Source organism: Coregonus clupeaformis, chromosome 31 (genome assembly GCF_020615455.1).
Source record: "Coregonus clupeaformis isolate EN_2021a chromosome 31, ASM2061545v1, whole genome shotgun sequence".
Taxonomy (NCBI): Eukaryota; Metazoa; Chordata; class Actinopteri; order Salmoniformes; family Salmonidae; genus Coregonus; species Coregonus clupeaformis.
This window is the reverse complement of record NC_059222.1, coordinates 1,591,772-1,614,767: the sequence shown is the minus strand read 5'-3', so window position 1 is coordinate 1,614,767 and position 22,996 is coordinate 1,591,772. Positions and strand designations below refer to the sequence as shown.

The following is a 22,996-nucleotide window of genomic DNA, read 5'->3' as shown; positions in this document are numbered from 1 at the left end:
ATTGGGGTGCCAGAGCAGCGAATAGCTTTGACTGGGCTGTGCGGGAACTGTGCTTCCGTAGAGTAGAGGTAGGGGAGCTAGCAGGCCAGAGGTGGATGAACGTAGTGCCCTCGTTTGGGTGTAGGGTCTGATCAGAGCCTGAAGGTAAGGAGGTGCCGTTCCCCTCACAGCTCTGTAGGCAAGCACCATGGTCTTGTAGTAGATGCGAGCCTCAACTGGAAGCCAGTGGAGTGTGCGGAGGAGGGGGGTGAAATGAGAGAACTTGGGAAGGTTGAACACCAGACGGGCTGCAGCGTTCTGGATAAGTTGTAGGGGTTTAATGGCACAGGCAGGGAGCCCATCCAACAGCGAGTTGCAGTAATCCAGACGGGAGATGACAAGTGCCTGGATTAGGACCTGTTCCGTTGTCTGTGTAAGGTAGGGTCGTACTCTGCGAATGTTGTACAGCATGAACCTGCAGGATCGGGTCACCGCTTTGATGTTAGTGGAGAACGACAGGGTGTTGTCCAGGGTCACGCCAAGGTTCTTTGCACTCTGGGAGGAGGACACAATGGAGTTGTCAACCGTGATGGCAAGATCATGGAGCGGGCAGTCCTTCCCCGGGAGGAAGAGCAGCTCCGTCTTGCCGAGGTTCAGTTTGAGGTGGTGAACCGACATCCACACTGATATATCTGCCAGACATGCAGAGATGCGATTCGCCACCTGGTTATCAGAAGGGGGAAAGGAGAAAAATAATTGTGTGTCGTCTGCGTAGCAATGATAGGAGAGACCATGTGAGGATATGACAGAGCCAAGTGACTTGGTGTATAGAGAGAATAGGAGAGGGCCTAGAACTGAGCCCTGGGGGACACCAGGGGTGAGAGCACGTGGTGCGGAGACTGATTCTCGCCACGCCACCTGGTAGGATCGACCTGTCAGGTAGGACGCAATCCAAGAGTGAGCAGCGCCGGAGATGCCCAACTCGGAGAGGGTGGAGAGGAGGATCTGATGGTTCACAGTATCAAAGGCAGCGGATAGGTCTAGAAGGATAAGAGCAGAGGAGAGAGGGTTAGCTTTAGCAGTGCGGAGAGCCTCCGTGACACAGAGAAGAGCAGTCTCAGTTGAATGACCAGTCTTGAAACCTGACTGGTTTGGATCAAGAAGGTCATTCTGAGAGAGATAGCAGGGGAGTTGGCTAGAGACGGCACGCTCAAGAGTTTTGGAGAGAAAAGAAAAGGGATACTGGTCTGTAGTTGCAACTCTCGCTCTCTTGAAGACGGAAGGGACATAGCCAGCGGTCAAGGATGAGTTGATCAGCGAGGTCACGGGAGAAGGTCACCGGAGATGGTCTGGAGAAGAGAGGAGGGGATAGGGTCAAGCGGGATACTGGTCTGTAGTTGTTGACATCGGAGGGATCGAGTGTAGGTTTTTTGAGGAGGGGTGCAACTCTCGCTCTCTTGAAGACGGAATGGACATGGCCAGCGGTCAAGGATGAGTTGATGAGCGAGGTGAGGTAAGGGAGAAGGTCTCCGGAAATGGAGGGGATAGGGTCAAGCGGGCAGGTTGTTGGGTGGCCGGCCGTCACAAGTCGCAAGATTTCATCTGGAGAGAGAGGGGAGAAAGAAGTCAAAGCATAGGATAGGGCAGTGTGAGCAGGACCAGCGGTGACATTTGACTTAATAAATGAGGATCGGATGTTGTCAACCTTCTTTTCAAAATGGTTGACGAAGTCATCCACAGAGAGGGAGGAGGGAGGAGGAGGGGGATTCAGCAGGGAGGAGAAGGTGGCAAAGAGCTTCCTAGGGTTAGAGGCAGAGGCTTGAAATTTAGAGTGGTAGAATGTGGCTTTAGCAGCGGAAACAGAGGAAGAGAATGTAGAGAGGAGGGAGTGAAAAGATGACAGGTCCGCAGGGAGTCTAGTTTTCCTCCATTTCCGCTTGGCTGCCCGGAGCCCTCTTCTGTGAGCTCGCAATGAGTCGTCAAGCCACGGAGCAGGAGGGGAGGACCGAGCCGGCCGGGAGATTGGGGACACAGAGAGTCAAAAGATGCAGAAAGGGAGGAGAGGAGGGTTGAGGAGGCAGAATCAGGAGATCGGAGGGAGAAGGATTTAGCAGAGGGAAGAGATGATAGGATGGAAGAGGAGAGAGTAGCGGGAGAGAGAGAGCAAAGGTTGCAACGACACATTACCATCTGAGTAGGGGTACAAAGTAGTGGTCGGAGACCTGGAGGGGAGTTGCAGTGAGATTAGTAGAAGAACAGCATCTAGTAAAGATGAGGTCAAGCGTATTGCCTGCCTTGTGAGTAGGGGGGGGACGGTGAGAGGGTGAGGTCAAAAGAGGAAAGGAGTGGAAAGAAGGAGGCAGAGAGAAATGAGTCAAAGGCAGACGTAGGGAGGTTAAAGTCACCCAGAACTGTGAGGGGTGAGCCATCCTCAGGAAAGGAACTTATCAAGGCGTCAAGCTCATTGATGAACTCTCCAAGGGAACCTGGAGGGCGATAAATGACAAGGATGTTAAGCTTGAATGGGCTAGTGACAGCATGGAATTCAAATGAGGAGATAGACAGATGGGTCAGGGGAAAAAGAGAGAATGTCCACTTGGGAGAGATGAGGATTCCTGTGCCACCGCCGCGCTGACCAGATGCTCTCGGGGTATGCGAGAACACATGATCAGACGAGGAAAGAGCAGTAGGAGTACATTTTACATTTTTAGTCATTTAGCAGACGCTCTTATCCAGAGCGACTTACAGGAGCAATTAGGGTTAAGTGCCTTGCTCAAGGGCACATTGACATATTTTTCACCTAGTCGGCTCTGGGATTAGAACCAGCGATCTTTCGGTTACTGGCACAATGCTCTTAACCACTAAGCTACCTGCCGCAGTATTTTCTGTGGACAAAGTGTTGACAGTGCTAACTAAGAACTTAAACATACTCATAAAACAGCAGCTCTTTGCCATTGAGTCTCTAATCAGTTTTAAATGTTTTGAAATCTCACAGTACCAATTCTGCTGTAGCTTTCTTTTATGCCTGCTACGTTACTGCAGACATGGTAATCTGAGCCATCCGATTGACCAGGGGTAGGCCTACAGTGCACTTGATTTGCTCACTGGGCCCGCCGGGAAGGCAGAGTTTGTACCTTCAGACACATGAAATGGTTCAAAATGGCAACAGTTCGTCTACCCGGCGTGCAGGGCAGCTGAATTGGGTGCACCTACCGCCAACAGCCCGAGACGAATAAAACAGAATAGGAACACAAGGCTTTATCGTTGGGTTTTTTACAGAAATGTTTGGCGATCAACTAGGAATGCCTTGGAGATCGATCGCGATCGACCGGTTGATGACCACTGCTCTAGAAAGTTTAGTGAAAATCTATCCTGTGATTTTCTCGGGGATACTGCACGCGCACAGTTTAGAGGGAACATTGGCCTTGATAAAGGGAGATTCACTCTAAGTTAGATTTGATGGGCATCAACTAGAATGCAGTAGAATTTGGAGTCATGGAAAATGTTGAGCTCCTTCAAGTGGATAAAACTAGAACTGTAATACACAAACTCAAAAACTAAATCCAATCAAAGCAATATAAAACAATAATTGTTATTATGACATCTTTTTGTTCTTGCATTGCTAAACCAATGGCATATACAAACATTGCTTTCTCCCTTTGAAGTAATTAATTCCTTTAAAAAGTAACATTTCAGAATTTAGTCATTAAAAGTGCATACTATATTCATAAAATATCACAACATACAAATAAATTACAAATAAAATAGCATTGACATTTTCATGCACAAGCCCAAAATACGAGTGTACAAAACATTAGGAACACCAGTACATAGACTGACCAGGTGAATGCTATGATCCCTTATTAACATACGGAATTGTTTTAAGATGTTCATACCAAGGATCATTTAGCTATTGGATTTTGAAACGTAGGAACCCTTTAGGTAGAAAAAAAATATTTAATAATATTTCATGAAACATTGAATTTGGCCTTACTGCTATTAGTCCATAGAATCACATTGAATAACAGATTCATACATGCTAAAACAGAGTACAAAAATTAATCAAAAGGAAGTTTGTTTTAAAAGTGTCTGTCCTATATATGAGATATAAGATTATTTTGCTACAAGCATTTCACTACACCCGCAATAACATATGCTAAATAGGTTACCAATAACATTTGATTAGGAAATTATTTAAAAAATTGACCCATATTTTTTTTTTTTTTATGTCACTTAACTATTTACATAATTTTAAAAAACTGGTACTATCTATCTTCAGACAAGTCTTGTGAGGCTTGTGGGCGTCCTAGAGCAAAATCATCGACACATACATGTTCGCGTTAGTGTGTAGCCCAAACTGTTTGGACACTACAGACAGAAGTTGGTGGTATCGGCTTCAGACGAGTCCCATGACTCTTGTGGGGGTCATAGAGCAAAACAGAGAGACATCTTTCCATAGAGTGGTCATATTATTTGTGTAGGCCAAACCGTTCGGACGCTACAGACATTTTCATGAGAAGACCAATTTTCAGGATGTCTCATGGTCTGACAAGCAATGCTGTAGCTCGGCCACCTTCCACCGCAGATGTGGAAGGCCGCCATTGGCGGATGCAGTGGGTTGAGACGCAGCCCATGCAAAAAAAACAGATCTCTAGCTCAAACAGACTGATTTTGATGGGGATCTTTTTATGCTAATTAGTGTAAATAACGCCTTGCATTTTATATTTTACTGTGTTGAAGTCCCATTACACTTGAACATTGTTACGTTACCCAGCAAGAAAACCAAAAAATGTCACTCTAACAAAAGGGGGAACTAACAAATAGTCAGTGACCAACAACAAAAGGACCATCATGGGGGTGTCCACTGAAAGTTGACTAGCAACAACAACTGGAACCTAAAAGACACCCACCTTGAGCGCCCACTAAATTTGCTCACTAAGAGGCAAACAAAAGAAAAACACACACCAAACTTAAATAATAATAATATGCCATTTAGCGGATGCTTTTATCCAAAGTGACTTATAGTCATGTGTGCATACATTTTTACGTATGGGTGGTCCAGGGGATCGAACCCACTACCCTGGCGGTACAAGCGCCATGCTCTACCAATTGAGCTACAGAGGACCACAAAGACAGGAAGCAAACCAAAAAGGTGGCACAAAAACAAAATAAAGCGCTTAACCATCAGCATCTATCAAGAGACCTGGCGCACTGGGCCAGCCACTCTTAAATAGCACCTGGGCCAGCACAGGTGAAACACCTTCCCACTAACAAGATGGCAACCAGCACAGGTGTAACACATACTGACTAACGAGGTGACACCAATCAGTGCGCCCTACGTGCTAATGAGCTATACGTGCTGAAGTCCAACCTCAAAACATACATGGAAAAACCTGTAACATATCTGTAAAATTGACTGTGTCCATAAAATGTTGATAGTGGGTATGGGCTGGCAGTAGAGGCCTAGGTGTTGTTGTTCACTAGTTTACTCCAAGTGGGGAAAGGGTGGCGGGATTGGAAAGTAATAAAGGGGAAAATTTATATTTTTAAAAAGGATATGTATGTGTGTATATGTATATATATATATATATATATATATATATATATATATATATATTTTAAACATGGGGGATTGGAAGTGATGCAGACATTTACATTGATGGAAGTTACAATCTATCTGCAATATTAAGTTGATCTACCCCCCCCACCAAAAAAAATAATAAAAGAAAATATAAAAAATACATATCATGATATGATTTGATGCTTTTCTGTTGTGGTTTATGTTGTAGACCACCAATGCTAGTGCTCCAGTGCAAAACAGCCTCCTTACTTAATCACCATTACCATCTTACTCTTGGTTTTAACTTGGTGCAGGGGTGGGGGGAAAAGGAATCAGTTATTTTAACAGCTAATTGCGAGGTTGAGGGTAAACATACAATGTTTAGACACAAAGCAAAATATGATTTCACAAACACCTTAATACTTGTTTAAAGTACATTAAATTAACCAGACAGTGATGCAAAATAAAACATGTTGTGCACAGTGTGCCGGTATGTACAGTGCATTCAGAAAGTATTCAGACCCCCTTCCCTTTTTCCACATTTTGTTATGTTACAGCCTTATTCTAAAATGGATTAAAATAAATGTTTTTTTCTCATCAATCTACGCACAATACCCCATAATGACAAAGTGAAAACAGGTTTTTAGAAATGTTGGCAAATTTGTTAAAAATAAAAACAGAAAAACCTTATTTACATAAATATTCAGACCATTTGCTATGAGACTCGAAATTGAGCTAAGGTGCATCCTGTTTTCATTGATCCTCCTTGAGATGTTTCTACAACTTAATTGGAGTCCATCTGTGGTAAATTAAATTAATTTGAAATTATTTGGAAAGGCACACACCTGTCTATATAAGTTCCCACAATTGACAGTGCATGTCAGAGCAAAAACCAAGCCATGAGGTTGAAGGAATTGTCCGTAGAGCTCCGAGACAGGATTGTGTCGAGGCACAGATCTGGAGAAGGGTACCAAAAAATGTCTGCAGCACTGAAGTTCCCCAAGAACATGGTGGCCTCCATCTTTCTTAAATGGAAGAAGTTTGTAACCACCAAGACTCTTCCTAAAGCTTGCCGCCCGGCCAAACTGAGCAATCGGAGGAGAAGGGCCTTGGTCAGGGAGGTGACCAAGAACCCGATGGTCACTCTGACAGAACTCCAGAGTTCGTCTGTGGAGATGGGAGAACCTTCCAGAAGGCCTTTATGGTAGAGTGGCCAGACGGAAGCCACTCCTCCATAAAATGCACATGACAGCCCGCTTGGAGTTTGCCAAAAGCCACCTAAAGGACTCTCAGACATGAGAAACAAGATTCTCTGGTCTGATGAAACCAAGATTGAACTCTTTGGCCTGACTGCCAAGCATCACGTGAACTATGGTGGTGGCAGCATCATGATGTGGGATGTTTTTCAACGGCAGGGACTGGGAGACTAGTCAGGATCGAGGGAAAGATGAACAGATCAATGTACAGAGAGATCCTTGATGAAAACCTGCTCCAGAGTGCTCAGGCCCTCAGACTGGGACGAAGGTTCACCTTCCAACAGGACAACGACCCTAAGCACACAGCCAAGACAATGCAAGAGTGGCTTCGCGACAAGTCTCTGAATGTCCTTGAGTGGCCCAGCCAAAACCCGGACTTGAACCTGATCGAACATCTCTGGAGAGACCTGAAAATAGCTGTGCAGCAACGCTCCTCATTCAACCTGACAAGGCTTGAGAGGATCTGCAGAGAAGAATGGGAGAAACTCCACAAATACAGCTGTGCCAAGCTTGTAGCATCATACCAAAGAAGACATGAGGCTGTAATCGCTGCCAAAGATGCTTCAACAAACTACTGAATAAATGGTCTGAATACTTATGTAAATGTACTATTTCAGTTTTTTTTGTGCAAACATTTCTAAGAACCTGTTTCTGCTTTGTCATTATGGGGTATTGTGTGTAGATTGATGAGAGAAAAAAAAACGAATTAATCAATTTTAAAATAAGACTGTAACGTAACAAAATATGGAAACAGTCAAGGGGTCTAAATACTTTCCGAATGCACTGTATTATTATTAGTGTATTGACATATACAATTACTCAACGTCTACCCATGAATATTCAATGTTATTGAGCCATATTAACGAACTAGCCATATGATCAATATATCTATTTTACATGGGCACCAATATCTTGGACTATATCAATAATGCCTTTGCTCTGTGTGTCTCAGGTCACTTTGAAATCACGCTCAATAAAACAACTATGAACCCCCTCCATAATGTTAAAATGTGTGATATGACTCATTGGGTTTTCATTCACTAATGTGCTTTCAAGTTGAAGTGGCTATTCTATTTGTAACGTAATGTGAAAAAGATACAGTGGCTTGTGAAAGTATTCACCCCCCTTGGCATTTTTCCTATTTTGTTGCCTTACAACCTGGAATTAAAATGGATTTTTGGAAACAAAGAAATAAGACAAAAAAAAGACAAACCCCCCCCCCCCCCCAAACCACCTGAGTGTTGCTTTAGCAGTATGCTTAGGGTCATTGTCCTGTTGGAAGGTGAACCTCCGTTCCAGTCTCAAATCTCTGGAAGACTGAAACAGTTTTCCCCTCAAGAATTTCCCTGTATTTAGCGCCATCCATCATTCCTTCAATTCTGACCAGTTTCCCAGTCCCTGCCGATGAAAAACATCAGATGGTGTTCTCGGGGTGATGAGAGGTGTTGGGTTTGCGCCAGACATAGCGTTTTCCTTGATGCCCAAAAAGCTCAATTTTACTAGAGTACCTTCTTCCATATGTTTGGGGAGTCTTCCACATGACTTTTGGCGAACACCAAGCAATGGCTTTTTCTGGCCACTCTTCCGTAAAGCCGAGCTCTGTGGAGTGTACTTCTTAAAGTGGTCCTATGGACAGATATTCCAATCTCCGCTGTGAAGCTTTGCAGCTCCTTCAGGGTTATCTTTGGTCTCTTTGTTGCATCTCTTATTAATGCCCTCCTTGCCTGGTCCATGAGTTTTGGTGGGCGGCCCTCTCTTGACAGGTGCCATATTCTTTCCATTTTTTAATAATGGATTTAATGGTGCTCCGTGGGATGTTCAAAGTTTCTGATATTTTTTATAACCCAACCCTGATCTGTACTTCTCCACAACTTTGTCCCTGACCTGTTTGGAGAACTCTTTGGTCTTCATGGTGCCGCTTGCTTGGGCACCGCCTTGCTTAGTGGTGTTGCAGACTCTGGGGCCTTTCAGAACAGGTGTAAAAATACTGATATCATGTGACAGATCTTGCGACACTTAGATTGCACATAGGTGGACTTTATTTAACTAATTATGTGACTTCTGAAGGTAATTGTATGCACCAGATCTTATTTACGGGCTTCATAGCAAAGGGGGTGAATACATATGCACGCACCACTTTTCCGTTATTTATTTCATTTTTTTCATTTCACTTGACCAATTTGGACTATTTTGTGTCTGTCCATTACATGAAATCCAAATAAAAATCCATTTAAATTACAGGTTGTAATGCAACAAAATAGGAAAAACGCCAAGGGGGATGAATACTTTTGCAAGGTCTTACAATAGTTGAAATCATCAGAGATTCAATTTAATATAATCTATGACATATTACATATATCATATACTTTAAGGGTTATTCCTTGGAAAGGGAGATTTTGAACAGAGGTGTGGTTGCAGAGGTGCTTCTGATTGAAATGTAAGGATCGAAAAAGGTCACCCTTTACTGTATCATGTCACAAAAACAACTGGGAGATTATAGCTAGACCCAGTATTTAGATAACAGGTTCATAAAGTATTCCACTGAAAAAAATCTTGTATATTGTCTTTCCACCAATAAGAAATAGTATTTTTCAATGAATTAATCATATAAACTATTGGGGATACGGTCACAAAAACCATCTGTACCTACTCCTGTACCTACTCTCAAACTATGACAAAGTGATATTTCACAATAATACCAATTGATTTCATAGATGTAGCTATTAGATGTTTGGCTGCAGAGGTCTATGGGGTAGCGTGTCCCTTAAAAATAGTTTTGAATCAAACATGAGACAAATGAATACAATACAGAAATCATTAATTTGCAAGTGAGTTGATTTACTTTAAGAAGGTGAATAAGCAATACCTAACATTCATTTTTTTTTTAAGTAAATGTGCAAACAAAGCATTAAATGATCCCTAAACATGCTCTCTGATGCTGGGAAAATATACAGTTAGAAATATATACACATCTAAAAGTAGCAGTATTACTTCCTCAGTGTGGACATTAGCAAGAGTTGCATAATTTAGTTAATGCATAAGCAATTTCATGCAAAGATTACTGCTATACATTTCATCATGGAGATACATTTTCTGAATTTACATCAGTGGATTCGACGCTGAAATCTGCTTGGTAGAGCATAAGCTAAAATGTGCACAGGCACAAGCTGTGATGTCACAGAAAAAAACAGAAGAGGATAGGGCAGATCAAAACACACCTTATATGGTGCTCATATAAAGACATCCCCCATGTATTGTCTTTAGTAATGTATTTGATGGCCTTGAGTGTAGCTTTTTACATCGACCCTGTGTTCATCTTTAGGAATGTTTAGAGATGTCTGGCAGTCTGAATGTGGTCCCCCGTAAGGCCTTGACCACCCACAGTGACAGTGGTCACCAGCCAGGGGATGAGGTTGTTAGGGCACTCTGGGGGGCTATGTCGTCACACTACTCTTCCAAAATCAGTACAACCAGAGGGAGAGTGGAGAACCATACAGTCCCATCCTTCCAAAATCACTGGGCGATGTCACTTCCTTCCTTGTATATTTCTAATGGGTTCCTTTAATGCTATGCATATAGGGCTCTATTTTCGGCTGGCTCTAAGCAGGTGCAAGTGTCAAACACACGTTAGTTTGCAATTTCGTCATGTAAAAACTGGCACGCTGGCATTTTCCAGCCCTAACGCCAGGTTTACCTGTATAACATCAGCTCGCTTGCGTTGAGGTGGGAGGGGTGGCAATATTTGAGGTGTGTCCTTAAAAACAAGTGCAAAAGTGACAATTTCATGCAGCGCTAATGGGAAGTTTTAAGACCTTAACGGTAACGCAGTTGACAATGGGATGAATTTTGAGAGAGGAAGCATAGCCTATCCAGCCATGACACACAGTGCCCATGGAAGGAGAGATGTGCCTTTTGTGCCAGTGAATCTCGCATTAGAAACATAAAACAAATAGGTTTAATTTTATTAAAAACCAAGCATAGCCTACCCTCCCTTTATCAAGGCTGGTTTAGCAGCATTGCATAGGTGTGTATTTTTATCCTGGCCATTAGTCAAAAGTAGCCTATAAATAAAGGGGTTTTAAATGGTCTAGTGAGAGTGCTTTGAAATACAGTTGAAGTCGGAAGTTTACATATACCTTAGCCAAATACATTTAATCTCTGTTTTTCACAATTCCTGACATTTAAACCTGGTAAAAAGTCCCTGTCTTAGGTCAGTTAGGATCACCACTTTATATTAAGAATGTGAAATGTCAGAATAATAGTAGAGAGAATGATTTCTTTCAGCTTTTATTTCTTTCATCACATTCCAGGGGGTCAGAAGTTTACATACACTCAATTGGTATTTGGTAGCATTGCCTTTAAATTGTTTAACTTGGGTCAAACGTTTCAGGTAGCCTTCCACAAGCTTCCCACAATAAGTTGGGTGAATTTTGGCCCATTCCTCCTGACAGAGCTGGTGTAACTGAGTCAGGTTTGTAGGCCTCCTTGCTCGCACACGCTTTTTCAGTTCTGCCCACAAACTTTCTATAGGATTGAGGTCAGGGCTTTGTGATGGCCACTCCAATACCTTGACTTTGTTGTCCTTAAGCCATTTTGCCACAACTTTGGAAGTATGCTTGGGGTCATTGTCCATTTGGAAGACCCATTTGCGACCAAGCTTTAACTTCCTGACTGATGTCTTGAGATGTTGCTTCAATATATCCACATCATTTTCCTTCCTCATGATGCCATCTATTTTGTGAAGTGCACCAGTCCCTCCCGCAGCAAAGCACCCCCACAGCATGATGCTGCCACCCCGAGCTTCACTGTTGGGATGGTGTTCTTCGGCTTGCAAGCCCCCCTTTTTCCTCCAAACATAACGATGGTCATTATGGCCAAACAGTTCTATTTTTGTTTCATCAGACCAGAGGACATTTCTCCAAAAAGTACGATCTTTGTCCCCATGTGCAGTTGCAAACCGTAGTCTGGCTTTTTTATGGCGGTTTGGAGCAGTGGCTTCTTCCTTGCTGAGCGGCCTTTCAGGTTATGTCGATATAGGACTCGTTTTACTGTGGATATAGATACTTTTGTACCTGTTTCCTCCAGTATCTTCACAAGGTCCTTTGCTGTTGTTCTGGGATTGATTTGCACTTTTCACACCAAAGTACGTTCATCTCTAGGAGACAGAACGCATCTCCTTCCTGAGCGGTATGACGGCTGCGTGGTCCCATGGTGTTTATACTTGCGTACTATTGTTTGTACAGATAAACGTGGTACCTTCAGGCGTTTGGAAATTGCTCCCAAGGATGAACCAGACTTGTGGAGGTCTACAATTTTTTTTCTGAGGTCAAGCAAAGAGGCACTGAGTTTGAAGGTAGGCCTTGAAATACATCCACAGGTACACCTCCAAATGACTCAAATGATGTCAATTAGCCTATCAGAAGCTTCTAAATCCATGAAATCATTTTCTGGAATTTTCCAAGCTGTTTAAAGGCACAGTCAACTTAGTGTATGTAAACTTCTGACCCACTGGAATTGTGATAGTGATTTATAAGTGAAATAATCTGTCTGTAAACAATTGTTGGAAAAATTACTTGTGTCATGCACAAAGTAGATGTCCTTACCGACTTGCCAAAACTATAGTTTGTTAACAAGAAATGTGTGGAGTGGTTGAAAAACGAGTTTAAATGACTCCAACCTAAGTGTATGTAAACTTCCGACTTCAATTGTATTTGAGGTTTTTGCACTCATGCCTTTTCATTATTCACAATTCACATACCTGCATGTTGCTGCGTAGGGAACGATACAATTGACAGGAGCCTAGTATTTTGTATAGACGTGCAAATGTTATGCGTAAAAACATTTAGGCCTACGTGTGCACACAGTGCCATGGAACAAGAGAAGCGATTTATGATATCATGCTTCTGACCCGATCCTATTTAGAAATATTGTTGTTGGTTTAAAAACGTATTAGAAAGATTCACTGTCCATGGGTGGGTTTAAAAAAATAGAGCCCATAATATCCTATATATACCGGCAAAATGTTACAGAATCACTATTGTTAAATCAGGATTATGTTATCATACTAGGAGTTTAAGTACCCTGACAACCAAGAGTTGTTCAACTGGAATTATTAATGATGTAAATCTGTAAATGGAGCTGCTCTATTGAGATGATCAGTCCTAGACAACTAATACCAGTTAATTTGGGATTATAAATCTACCTGCACTGATAGCTCTACTGTAACTAAATAGCTAAACTGTATCTAATTAGGGATTATGATAGGTAATGGTGTTTGTTTCATGCTTCCATAAATTAAAATACTCTGCCTGGTGTGGAATGTTTTGAACTATTTGAAAGTGGACCCCTATACGGTAGTTCTGAAAAGTACAAAGAAGTCAGAGATGTAAACACTGCCCGTTAACTAGCTCAGGTTACTGAGTAGTAGTCCATGTTTGATCTTTTGTGTGATTCACAGGGTTTCTCATCATTACACTGCTTAACAAATGTACCTGCTTCTAGCTACACAAGTTCATTTCAACGTCTGCCCAAGACAAACCTCGTCAAAGTATGCTACAGAACCAGGTATATAAAAAAAAAAAGTATATCATTACATGTGCAGTTCATAACTTTATATAACACTATATAATAATCCATTTGATTAATATAATTTTTCAAAAAAATAATTAACAATGCAATCCATACAAAGTGCTTTGTTTCAATCCATTTGTAAATAACTATATAATAAAGTGGGCAGTGACAGACTGTCAGATATGGCAGCTTGCAATCATCTGGGGCCAATGAAATGCTAGAGGTGCTTTTCAAAAGTCTCTCCTAAAGAGGAGATCTAGTTCGATGTTTGAGACACCTTAGAGCTGCACTACAGGGAACATTTTTGGGTCCCAGAGGATATTTCACTTGGGCTTCTGGGTGGATCGTGTCGAATTGATGGGGATCTTTCGGGATGGCAGCAACTTCTTTTCCTGAGGTTTTTTCCCATTGGCAGAGGCTTTCTCCGCTATGCCCATCTCCGCTCCGGAAGATTTGGACTTGACGGAGGACAGTATGGAGTGCTTGGCTGGGGTGGACATCTTGGAGGATTCTTTGTCTTTGGCTGCGGGCGTGTTCATCTGGGCCTCTGGGTTCCCCTGCTGGGCCCTCTTGGCTGCTCTGTCCCCAGCCCCCTCTCCAGTCCCCCTCCCAGCCCCCTCCTCCAGGCTGCCTTTTGCCTCACCTGTCCCTGCTTTGGCTGTGGTGGTGGGCTTCCCCCCGTCCGTGGACCTGCGTGTCTCTTTCTGCCTCAGGGCACTCTTGAAGAAGTTGACCCCCTTTTCCTCAGTCTTGCTGTTCCTTTGAGGTCCCCTGGGGGGCGCTGCTGCCGATGCCACGCCCAAACTGGACGATCGCAGGCTGGTCATGGAGGAGCTACTGCTGGTGCTCCTCCCCCCAGCCCTGCTCTCCGGCCCTCGACCCGCCCTGCTATCGCCCCGGCCAGCGACACCCCGCTCCCCTCCCCGGGACACACCACTGGCCGTGGAGGAGGAACCGCCGTGGGTCACCCCTCTCTCTGACACTGAGGTGTTCCGTGACGTCTCCCGGCTGGTGCTCCTCTCGGCTGCTCTGGTTCTCGCTGATGCGGAGCTCCTCTCCGCCGTCCCTCTGGGCGACGTCTTCCTCGGTGGGTGTGTCGAGCAAATCTGTGACCCGGGGGTGCCGCCCTTCATTTGCTTTGCGCTTTCAGGGTGCAATGTCTCTGGGGTCTGCAAGGGCTCCTTTTTGGAGTGGGTGGTTGTTTTGGCGGAGGAGGTCTTGCTGGTTTTGGTGACTGCACCCTCGCTTTTTTCTTTGGGGTTGGACGCTGTGGCCGCCGTGCCCTTCGCTTGGGTTCGAGAAGGCGACGATGCGTGGGTCGCAGAGGAGGTGTGGGATGGGGTAGGTGAGGGGGTGGATGGGTGCTTCTTGGGGCTCTTCTCGGACTCAACCGTCTTGGCCGAGCTTCTCCTGGCCCCAGCGCCCTCCCCTCCCCCCACTCCTCGTTGTTTGGGCTCCTTAGCGACCGCTCCTAGACCCGGGTTGCCTGGCTCCACTATCGTGGCCACGTCATTGTTACCCACTGCCGGGCTGGAGCTCCTCAGCTCAGCCTGGGGAACAGGCTTGGAGAGCACCTGCTCCAGGAGCCTTTTAGCCCCTGCATTACCCTCCACCACCACCAGGGGTGTCTTACCTCCGACCTTTACCTCTGGTTTCGTAGAGCCGCTGAAGCAGGAGGTGGAGACCTTGTCATCAGCCGCCTCGCCTATCCTCTCCAGGGTGGGTGAGGAGGAGTGAGACTCCATGGAGAAGTGCAAGGGTGAGTTGGAACGCAGATGGAGCTTGGCAGAGAGGGACCAGGAGGGCTTGGAGCTGTTCTCACTGACGGCCAGAGGGCTGGCCATGTTGGAGCGCAAAGAGAAGGTCTGTCTCTGGATGCTCCGCACCGCCGGGCGGGTGGACAAGCCTCCTCAACAGAAGAGGACAGAGAGATACAACTAAAGCGCTGGTACTAGACTGAGTCGACTCAGAACCTGCATGTTCATCACCTCCTTTATCAACGGGTTTTAAGCTAGTAAAGGCTGATATAAAATAATTATATTAAAGAATTATACAGATTGTTCCGCTATATAAAAATGACTAAAAGTAGGTTACTGTATAAATAGGGCCTACACCATCATCATGTCGATATACAGTGCATTCGGAAAGTATTCAGACCCCTTGATGTTTTCCACATTTTGTTACGTTACAGCCTTATTCTAAAATTGATTAAGTTCATTTCTTTCTTCATCAATCTACACACAGTACCCCATAATGACAATGAAAACAGGTTTTTTGATTTTTTTGCAAATGTATAAAAAATAAAAACCAGAAATACCTTATTTACGTAAGTATTCAGACCCTTTGAAATGAGACTCGAAATTGAGCTCAGGTGCTTCCTGTTTCCATTGATCATCCTTGAGATGTTTCTACAACTTGATAGGAGTCCACGTGTGGTAAATTAAATTGATTGGACATTATTTTGAAAGGCACACACCTGTCTATATAAGGTCCCACAGTTGATAGTGCATGTCAGAGCAAAAACCAAGCCATGAGGCCAAAAGGAAGTGTCCGTAGAGACAGGATTGTGTCGAGGCACAGATCTGGGGAATGGTACCAAATTTTTTTGGCAGCATTGAAGGTCCCCAAGAACACAGTTGCCTCCATCATTCTTCATTGGAAGAAGTTTGGAACCACCAAGACTCTTCCTAGAGCTGGCCGCCCACCCAAACTGAGCAATCGGGGGAGAAGAGCCTTGGTCAGGGAGGTGACCAAGAACCCGATGGTCACTCTGACAGAGCTCCAGAGTTCCTCTATGGAGATTAGAGAACCTTCCAGAAGAACAACCATCTCTGCAGCACTCCACCAATCAGGCCTTTATGGTAGAGTGGCCAGACAGAACCCACTCCTCAGTAAAAGGCACATGACAGCTGATTCTCTGGTCTGATTGAACTCTTTGGCCTGAATGCCAAGCGTCACGTCTGGAGGAAACCTGGCACCTACAGTGAAGCATGGTGGTGGCAGCATCATGCTGTGGGGATGTATTTCAGCGGAAGGTACTGGGAGACTAGTCAGGATCAAGGGAAAGATTAACGGTGCAAAGCACAGAGATCCTTGATGAAAACCTGCTCCAGAGCGCTCATAACCTCAGACTGGGGTGACGGTTCACCTTCCAACAGGACAACGACCCTAAGCACACAGCCAAGACAACGCAGGAGTAGCTTCAGGACAAGTCTCTGAATGTCCTTGAGTGACCCAGCCAGAGCCCGGACTAAAACCTGATCAAACATCTCTGGAGAGACCTGAAAATAGCTGTGCAGCGACACTCCCCATCCAACCTGACAGAGCTTGAGAGGATCTGCAGAGAAGAATGGGAGAAACTCCCTAAATACAGGTGTGCCAAGCTTGTAGCATAATACCCAAGAAGACTCAAGGCTGTAATCGCTGTCAAAGGTGCTTCAACAAAGTACAGAGTAAAGGGTCTGAATACTTATATAAATGTGATATTTCCATTTTTTGATTTTTTGTAAATTAGCAAACATTTCTAAAATCCTGTTTTTGCTTCGTCATTATGGGGTATTGTGTGTAGATTGATGAGGGAAAAAAATGATTTAATCAATTTTAGAATAAGGCTGTAACGTAACAAAATGTGGAAAGAGTCAAGGGGTCTGAATACTTCCCGAAGGCACTATATATACAAAAGTATATATACACCTCTCTAATTTAGTGGATTTTGCTATTTCAGCTAGTATTGTGTGTAGATTGATGAGGATTGTTTTTTTTCAATCCATTTTAGAATAAGGCTGTAACGTAACAACATGTGGAAAAAGTCAAGGGGTCTGAATACTTTCTTAATGCACTGTATTTTGTATCAACTTTAGTTCAAAGTACTGTGGTTGTGTAAACATATTTGATTTGATATCACAGAAATGCAACATCCTGACAAATATGGATGAGAGGCTGTATCTCACCGTCATCTTCGCTGCGTTCTCCAGCGAACTCGGCTGACTCGGAGAGGGAGGCCAGCGAGGTGCGTCTGGAGGAGCCGGATGAGGCCTGGCTGGGAGGACGACTCCCCATCAGCCTGCTGATCCAGTGTTCACACAGAGACGAGCTGGTCGAACCTGGGAGGAGCCAACAAAGTACATACAGTGATGGAAAAAAGTATTTGATCCCCTGCTGATTTTGTACGTTTGCCCACTGACAAAGAAATGATCAGTGGCCTAGCCAGTCTCCAGACCTTAATCCCATATAATATCTGTGGAGGGAGCTGAAGGTTCGAGTTGCCAAACGTCAGCCTCGAAACCTTAATGACTTGGAGAAGATCTGCAAAGAGGAGTGGGACAAAATCCCTCCTGAGATGTGTGCAAACCTGGTGGCCAACTACAAGAAACGTCTGCCCTCTGTGATTGCCAACAAGAGTTTTGCCACCAAGTACTAAGTCATGTTTTGCAGAGGGGTCAAATACTTATTTCCCTCATTAAAATGCAAATCAATTTATAACATTTTTGACATGCGATTTTCAGGATTTTTTTGTTGTTATTCTGTCTCTCACTGTTCAAATAAACCTACCATTAAAATTATAGACTGATCATGTCTTTGTCAGTGGGCAAACGTACAAAATCAGCAGGGGATCAAATACTTTATTCCCTCACTGTATATGTTATCTGTATGTATACACTAGGGCTGCACAATTAATCAAATGCACATACCATATCGGAAGAGATCCATATCGTATCCAATATTGTGAAACGCCACTCAGCCGCATGTAACGTCCATTTTTATAGTTTATTCTGTTTCACATCTCTTACTCTCTCCTCTTGCTGCTACTTCCCACACACAAAGCCCTACCCCCTGTATGTTCCTCCTCGTCGGTGTTAGATTCGCTATAAAGCTTGCATGCGGTTCTGTTAGGACAAATGCAGCTAACAGATTGTTCCAAACATGGACAATGCTGCTTTCCACTTTGCTTTCTTAATATAAGTCATTCTATTTCTATGATTTCAGCAGTCTTTTGACCTTTGGACCTATATCGCAAGTCAGATCACAATCACAATATTTGGTTAAAAAAACTTAGCTATTATATTTTTTGAACATATCATGCAGTCCTAATATACACTATATAAATCATATGGGCACATACAGGTAACTGACAAAATAAAGGAAACACCAACATAAAGTTTCTTATTAGGCGTTGGGCCACCACGAGCCACCAGAACATCTTGAATGCGCTGTGGCATAGATTCTACAAGTGTCTGGAATCTTATTGGAGGGATGCGATACCATTCTTGCATGAGAAATTCCATAATTTGGTCATTTGGTGTTTTGTTGATGGTGGTGGAAAACACTGTCTCAGGCGCCGCTCCAGAATCTACCATAAGTGTTCAAATGGGTTGAGATCTGGTGGCTGGGACACACAACCTTTAAACCCCCTATGCTCCTTTGAGTCCCCTCTTTCAAAGTCACTGAGATCTCTTCTTCTAGCCATGGTAGCCAAAATAATGGGCAACTGGGCATGTTTATACATGACCCTAAGCATGTTGGGATGTATTAATTACTTAATTATCTCAGGAACCACACCTACTTTCAATACACTTTGTATCCCTCATTTACTCAAGTGTTTCCTTTATTTTGGCAGTTACCTCTATGTATATGTCTATGGTTTTAGCTCATGTGTGTCAGTCAGGGAGGACATGACTTCTACAGGGAGATTGGATGTGAGGCAAAAACCAAATGAGACACAGATATTCTACTACAGGGCTCCAGGCTGCGACCATTTAGTCTCATTTTACGACACTTTGACTTGGCTGTGCGAGTTAAAGTTTTTCATTAGTCTATTCAACTTCTTAATAAAGCACTGTGAATGACCATATGTGACTTGTTTCAGGAAACTAGGCCTATGTCACACATCACTACTTCACAGGAGAATCATTTGAACATAAACATTTATTTTTTATCTAAATGCATTTTTTTGGCAGAAATGCCTTCTGGAACATGTGAACTTTTATGTGCCTTAATAACAAACTTGTATACCATGAGCCTAGTTGGTTTAGCCACGGAAAAAGAAAGGAGCCTTCCCACTAGCCATGATTGGCTGAGATAATGGATGGGCTGGACATGCCGGGACATGAGTTTGAATTGGTCTGCCATGTAGCACACTTCTGTCTATAACGTGAGCTGTTCAGTATGTGTTGATAGTCCTTTCTACAGCACCGTTTTTGAAAGATATAACGTTAGCCATCGAGAACTACAAAAGTTTTGCTACTTTTCTCAACAACATTGATGCCCTGAATTTAGCAGGCGCTATCAACAGATCAGATGGAAAAAGTGATGGGCCACTTTCTGCACATGTCATGGTCAGTGTGAACCGGAGTGACTTGACATAACGCTTGCCAAACAAGATGTAGCTACAAACAAAACTGAGTTAAATGGTTCCAGTCTACCGTGAAGCGTTCATCCATGTATACGGGTAAGAGTCTAGCTACATTTTCAGATATAAGTTTCTAATTTGGTCAGAAAGTTGTTTTTATTGCAAATTAAAGCGTACGATGTTATGTCTAGTCTATGAGACCAGGCTGCGCTCAAGGCAGGTCAGATCTGAGATGGCTATTGTTTAGGAGGCTGCTGCAACATTTCTGTAAAAGGTTTATGATTGTGTCAGTTGGAAGTTATGTGTTATCATGTTTGCTAAATCAGCCTGGTCTCATAGACTGTATGGGTTGAAAACTATTGGATTGACGCAGGAGGTATGGGGCGAGGTTGTGTTCCTCTAAGCGGGGAGGTGAGCTTGGCTTCTTCTTTATATGTGTCGAGTAAAGCTTAAACCATGCATTTAGATTGTAGGTAGGTATTGTAGTTAGGTATTGTAGGTAGTTTATCCAGGTAGTTATTGTAGGTAATTATTGTAGGTAAGTATTTTAGTGTATTCGTCTGAGCACGGTGAAGCACAAGGCTAGCTAGCTAACCCACTACCTGGACCATTAAAGCTAGCTAGCTAGCGGGTAGTAACACCGCAGCCACTGCTAGCTGGCCAACTATACCAGCTAGCAGTACTGTAGCAACTAAATACATTTCAATGGAACAATTTGATTAGTGTAAAGTTAGCTAGCTACATAGTTGTCTTGGTATCAAAGACAAAGGTGTAGTATAGAGAAACTATCGAGGTTAGCTATCCAGCTACATTTTCAAACAGTCAACACCGCAGCCACTGCTAGCTAGCCAACATTACCAGCTAGCAGTACTGTATCATTTTAATCAATGAGAATTTTGTAACATAAGCTTCACTTTCTGAACATTTGAGATGTGTAGTCCACTTGTGTAGCTAGCATGACTGACTTTGTGCTAGCTAGCCAACGTTTAATTACTTCTGCGTTATGAAAGGAACTAGACACGGACATGAATGATCCATTGGTAGTTTGTTGTAACCGAGGTCTTTGAACCTCTGGTTCATCCTTAGGAGCAATTTCCAAACGCCTGAAGGTACCACGTTCATCTGTACAAATAATAGTACGCAAGTATAAACACCATGGGACCACGCAGCCATCATACCGCTCAGGAAGGACACGCGTTCTGTCTCCTAGAGATGAACGTACTTTGGTGTGAAAAGTGCAAATCAATCCCAGAACAACAGCAAAGGACCTTGTGAAGATACTGGAGGAAACAGGTACAAATGTATCTATATCCACAGTAAAACGAGTCCTATATCAACATAACCTGAAAGGCCGCTCAGCAAGGAAGAAGCCACTGATCCAAAACCGCAATAAAAAAGCCAGACTATGGTTTGCAACTGCACATGGGGACAAAGATCGTACTTTTTGGAGAAATGTCCTCTGGTCTGATGAAACAAAAATAGAACTGTTTGGCCATAATGACCATCATTATGTTTGGAGGAAAAAGGGGAAGGCTTCCAAGCCAAAGAACACCATCCCAACAGTGATGCACGGGGGTGGCAGCATCATGCAGTGGGGGTGCTTTGCTGCAGGAGGGACTGGTGGACTTCACAAAATAGATGGCATCATGAGGAAGGAAAATAATGTGGATATATTGAAGCAACATCTCAAGAAGTCAGGAAGTTAAAGCTTGGTCATAAATGGGTCTTCTAAATGGACAATGACCCCAAGCATACTTCCAAAGTTGTGGCAAAATGGCTTAAGGACAACAAATTCAAGGTATTGGAGTGGCCATCACAAAGCCCTGACCTCAATCCTATAGAAAATGTGTGGGCAGAACTGAAAAAGCGTGTGCGAGCAAGTAGGTCTACAAACCTGACTCACTTACACCCGCTCTGTCAGGAGGAATGGGTCAGAATTCACTCAACTTATTGTGGGAAGCTTGTGGAAGGCTACCCAAAATGTTTGACCCAAGTTAAATAATTTAAAGGCAATGCTACCAAATACTAATTGAGTGTATGTAAATGTCTGACCCACTGGGAATGTGATGAAATAAATAAAAGCTGAAATAAATCATTCCCTCTACTATTATTCTGACACATTCTTAAAATAAAGTGGTGATCCTAACTGACCTATGGCAGGGAATTTTTACCAGGATTAAATGTCAGGAATTGTGAAAAACTGAGTTTAATTGTGTTTGGCTAAGGTGTATGTTAACTTCCGACTTCAACTGTATTAGTTATCCTGTATGAGCTTATGTGCGGAATACATTACGATGTTACAGGTGTCTTATGGGCATGTGGCAGCAGTATGTAGGAGGGAGGTTCCAAGGTGTGAGAAGTGTGCAGAAGGGCATGAAATAAAGGAATGTGTAGCATTGGGGTAAGTAGTGGTATGTGCTAATTGTAGGGGTGCCCATGGGGCTGGGGATCAGAAATGTCCTGTGCGAGAGAAGCAGGTTGAGGTTTCCAGGGTAAGAGTAGTGAAGAAGTTGTCATATGCTGAGGCAGTGAAGAAAGTAGAGGAAGAGGGGTCAAGGGGGAGGAGTGGTGAGAGTAGAAGATTTGTACCAGTACAGAGGGATAGGCCAACAAGTGATATATGTTTCAGTAAGATTGGATTTTTAGCGTTTATAGCAATGGTTATTAATTGTACTGCAGGGATGGAACGTAAGTCGAAGAAAATTGAGGTTGTGATGGCAGCTGTAGAGAGGTATTTGGGTGTGTGAGACTTGACATCAGAAGAGTTACAGGGAGTGTTAAGTGGTGATGTCCCATCATTTCAGGTTCAGGGCATGAGGTAGGAATTAATATATTTCAATAGTGGAGAAGGGTGGTGTTAATTATTAATAGTAATTTTGAATTTGTGAGTGTAGGGTTTGATGGTAGGGTATTTCTTTATTTTATTATATTTTTCAAGCAAAATATAAGGGAGTTGTACTCCAGTCTAGTAGGTGGCGGTAATGCAACAAATTGGATGCCAACCGCCGTTAAACCTCATTGAAGAAGAAGAGCTCCCCAGTAGGTGTACCAAAACATTCAAGGGCCATTTTCTCAAAAGTGGGGTTACAAGTTTATCAACTTTCAAAGCAGAATTTACTTTCCCATTGTTCCTCAACTGCAGTGTATGATATACCATTTTCTAGCTCTGAGTCTCTACTTTTGTCCAATGTAAAAAACAAAATTTCAAAGTTTGCAACATTAGACCGAATCGAGGCGGTCGGTCACATATAAGATGCTTACAAATGTTTTCTATTGCATGAC

At 43.4% G+C, this 22,996-nt stretch overlaps 1 protein-coding gene across 1 annotated transcript in view; it reads right to left on the bottom strand.

The window, feature by feature from the left end:
• Positions 1 to 13,688: 13,688 nt before the first annotated feature.
• LOC121548104 (ubiquitin carboxyl-terminal hydrolase 31-like) overlaps positions 13,689 to 22,996 on the bottom strand; it is a 48,195-nt gene continuing 38,887 nt past the window's right edge. The window contains exons 15-16 of the mRNA XM_041859485.2: positions 17,316 to 17,468; positions 13,689 to 15,271 (exon numbers count right to left, since the gene is read on the bottom strand). Coding sequence (XP_041715419.1) covers positions 13,689 to 15,271; positions 17,316 to 17,468 — 1,736 coding nt within the window. The remainder of the gene's footprint in view (positions 15,272 to 17,315; positions 17,469 to 22,996) is intronic.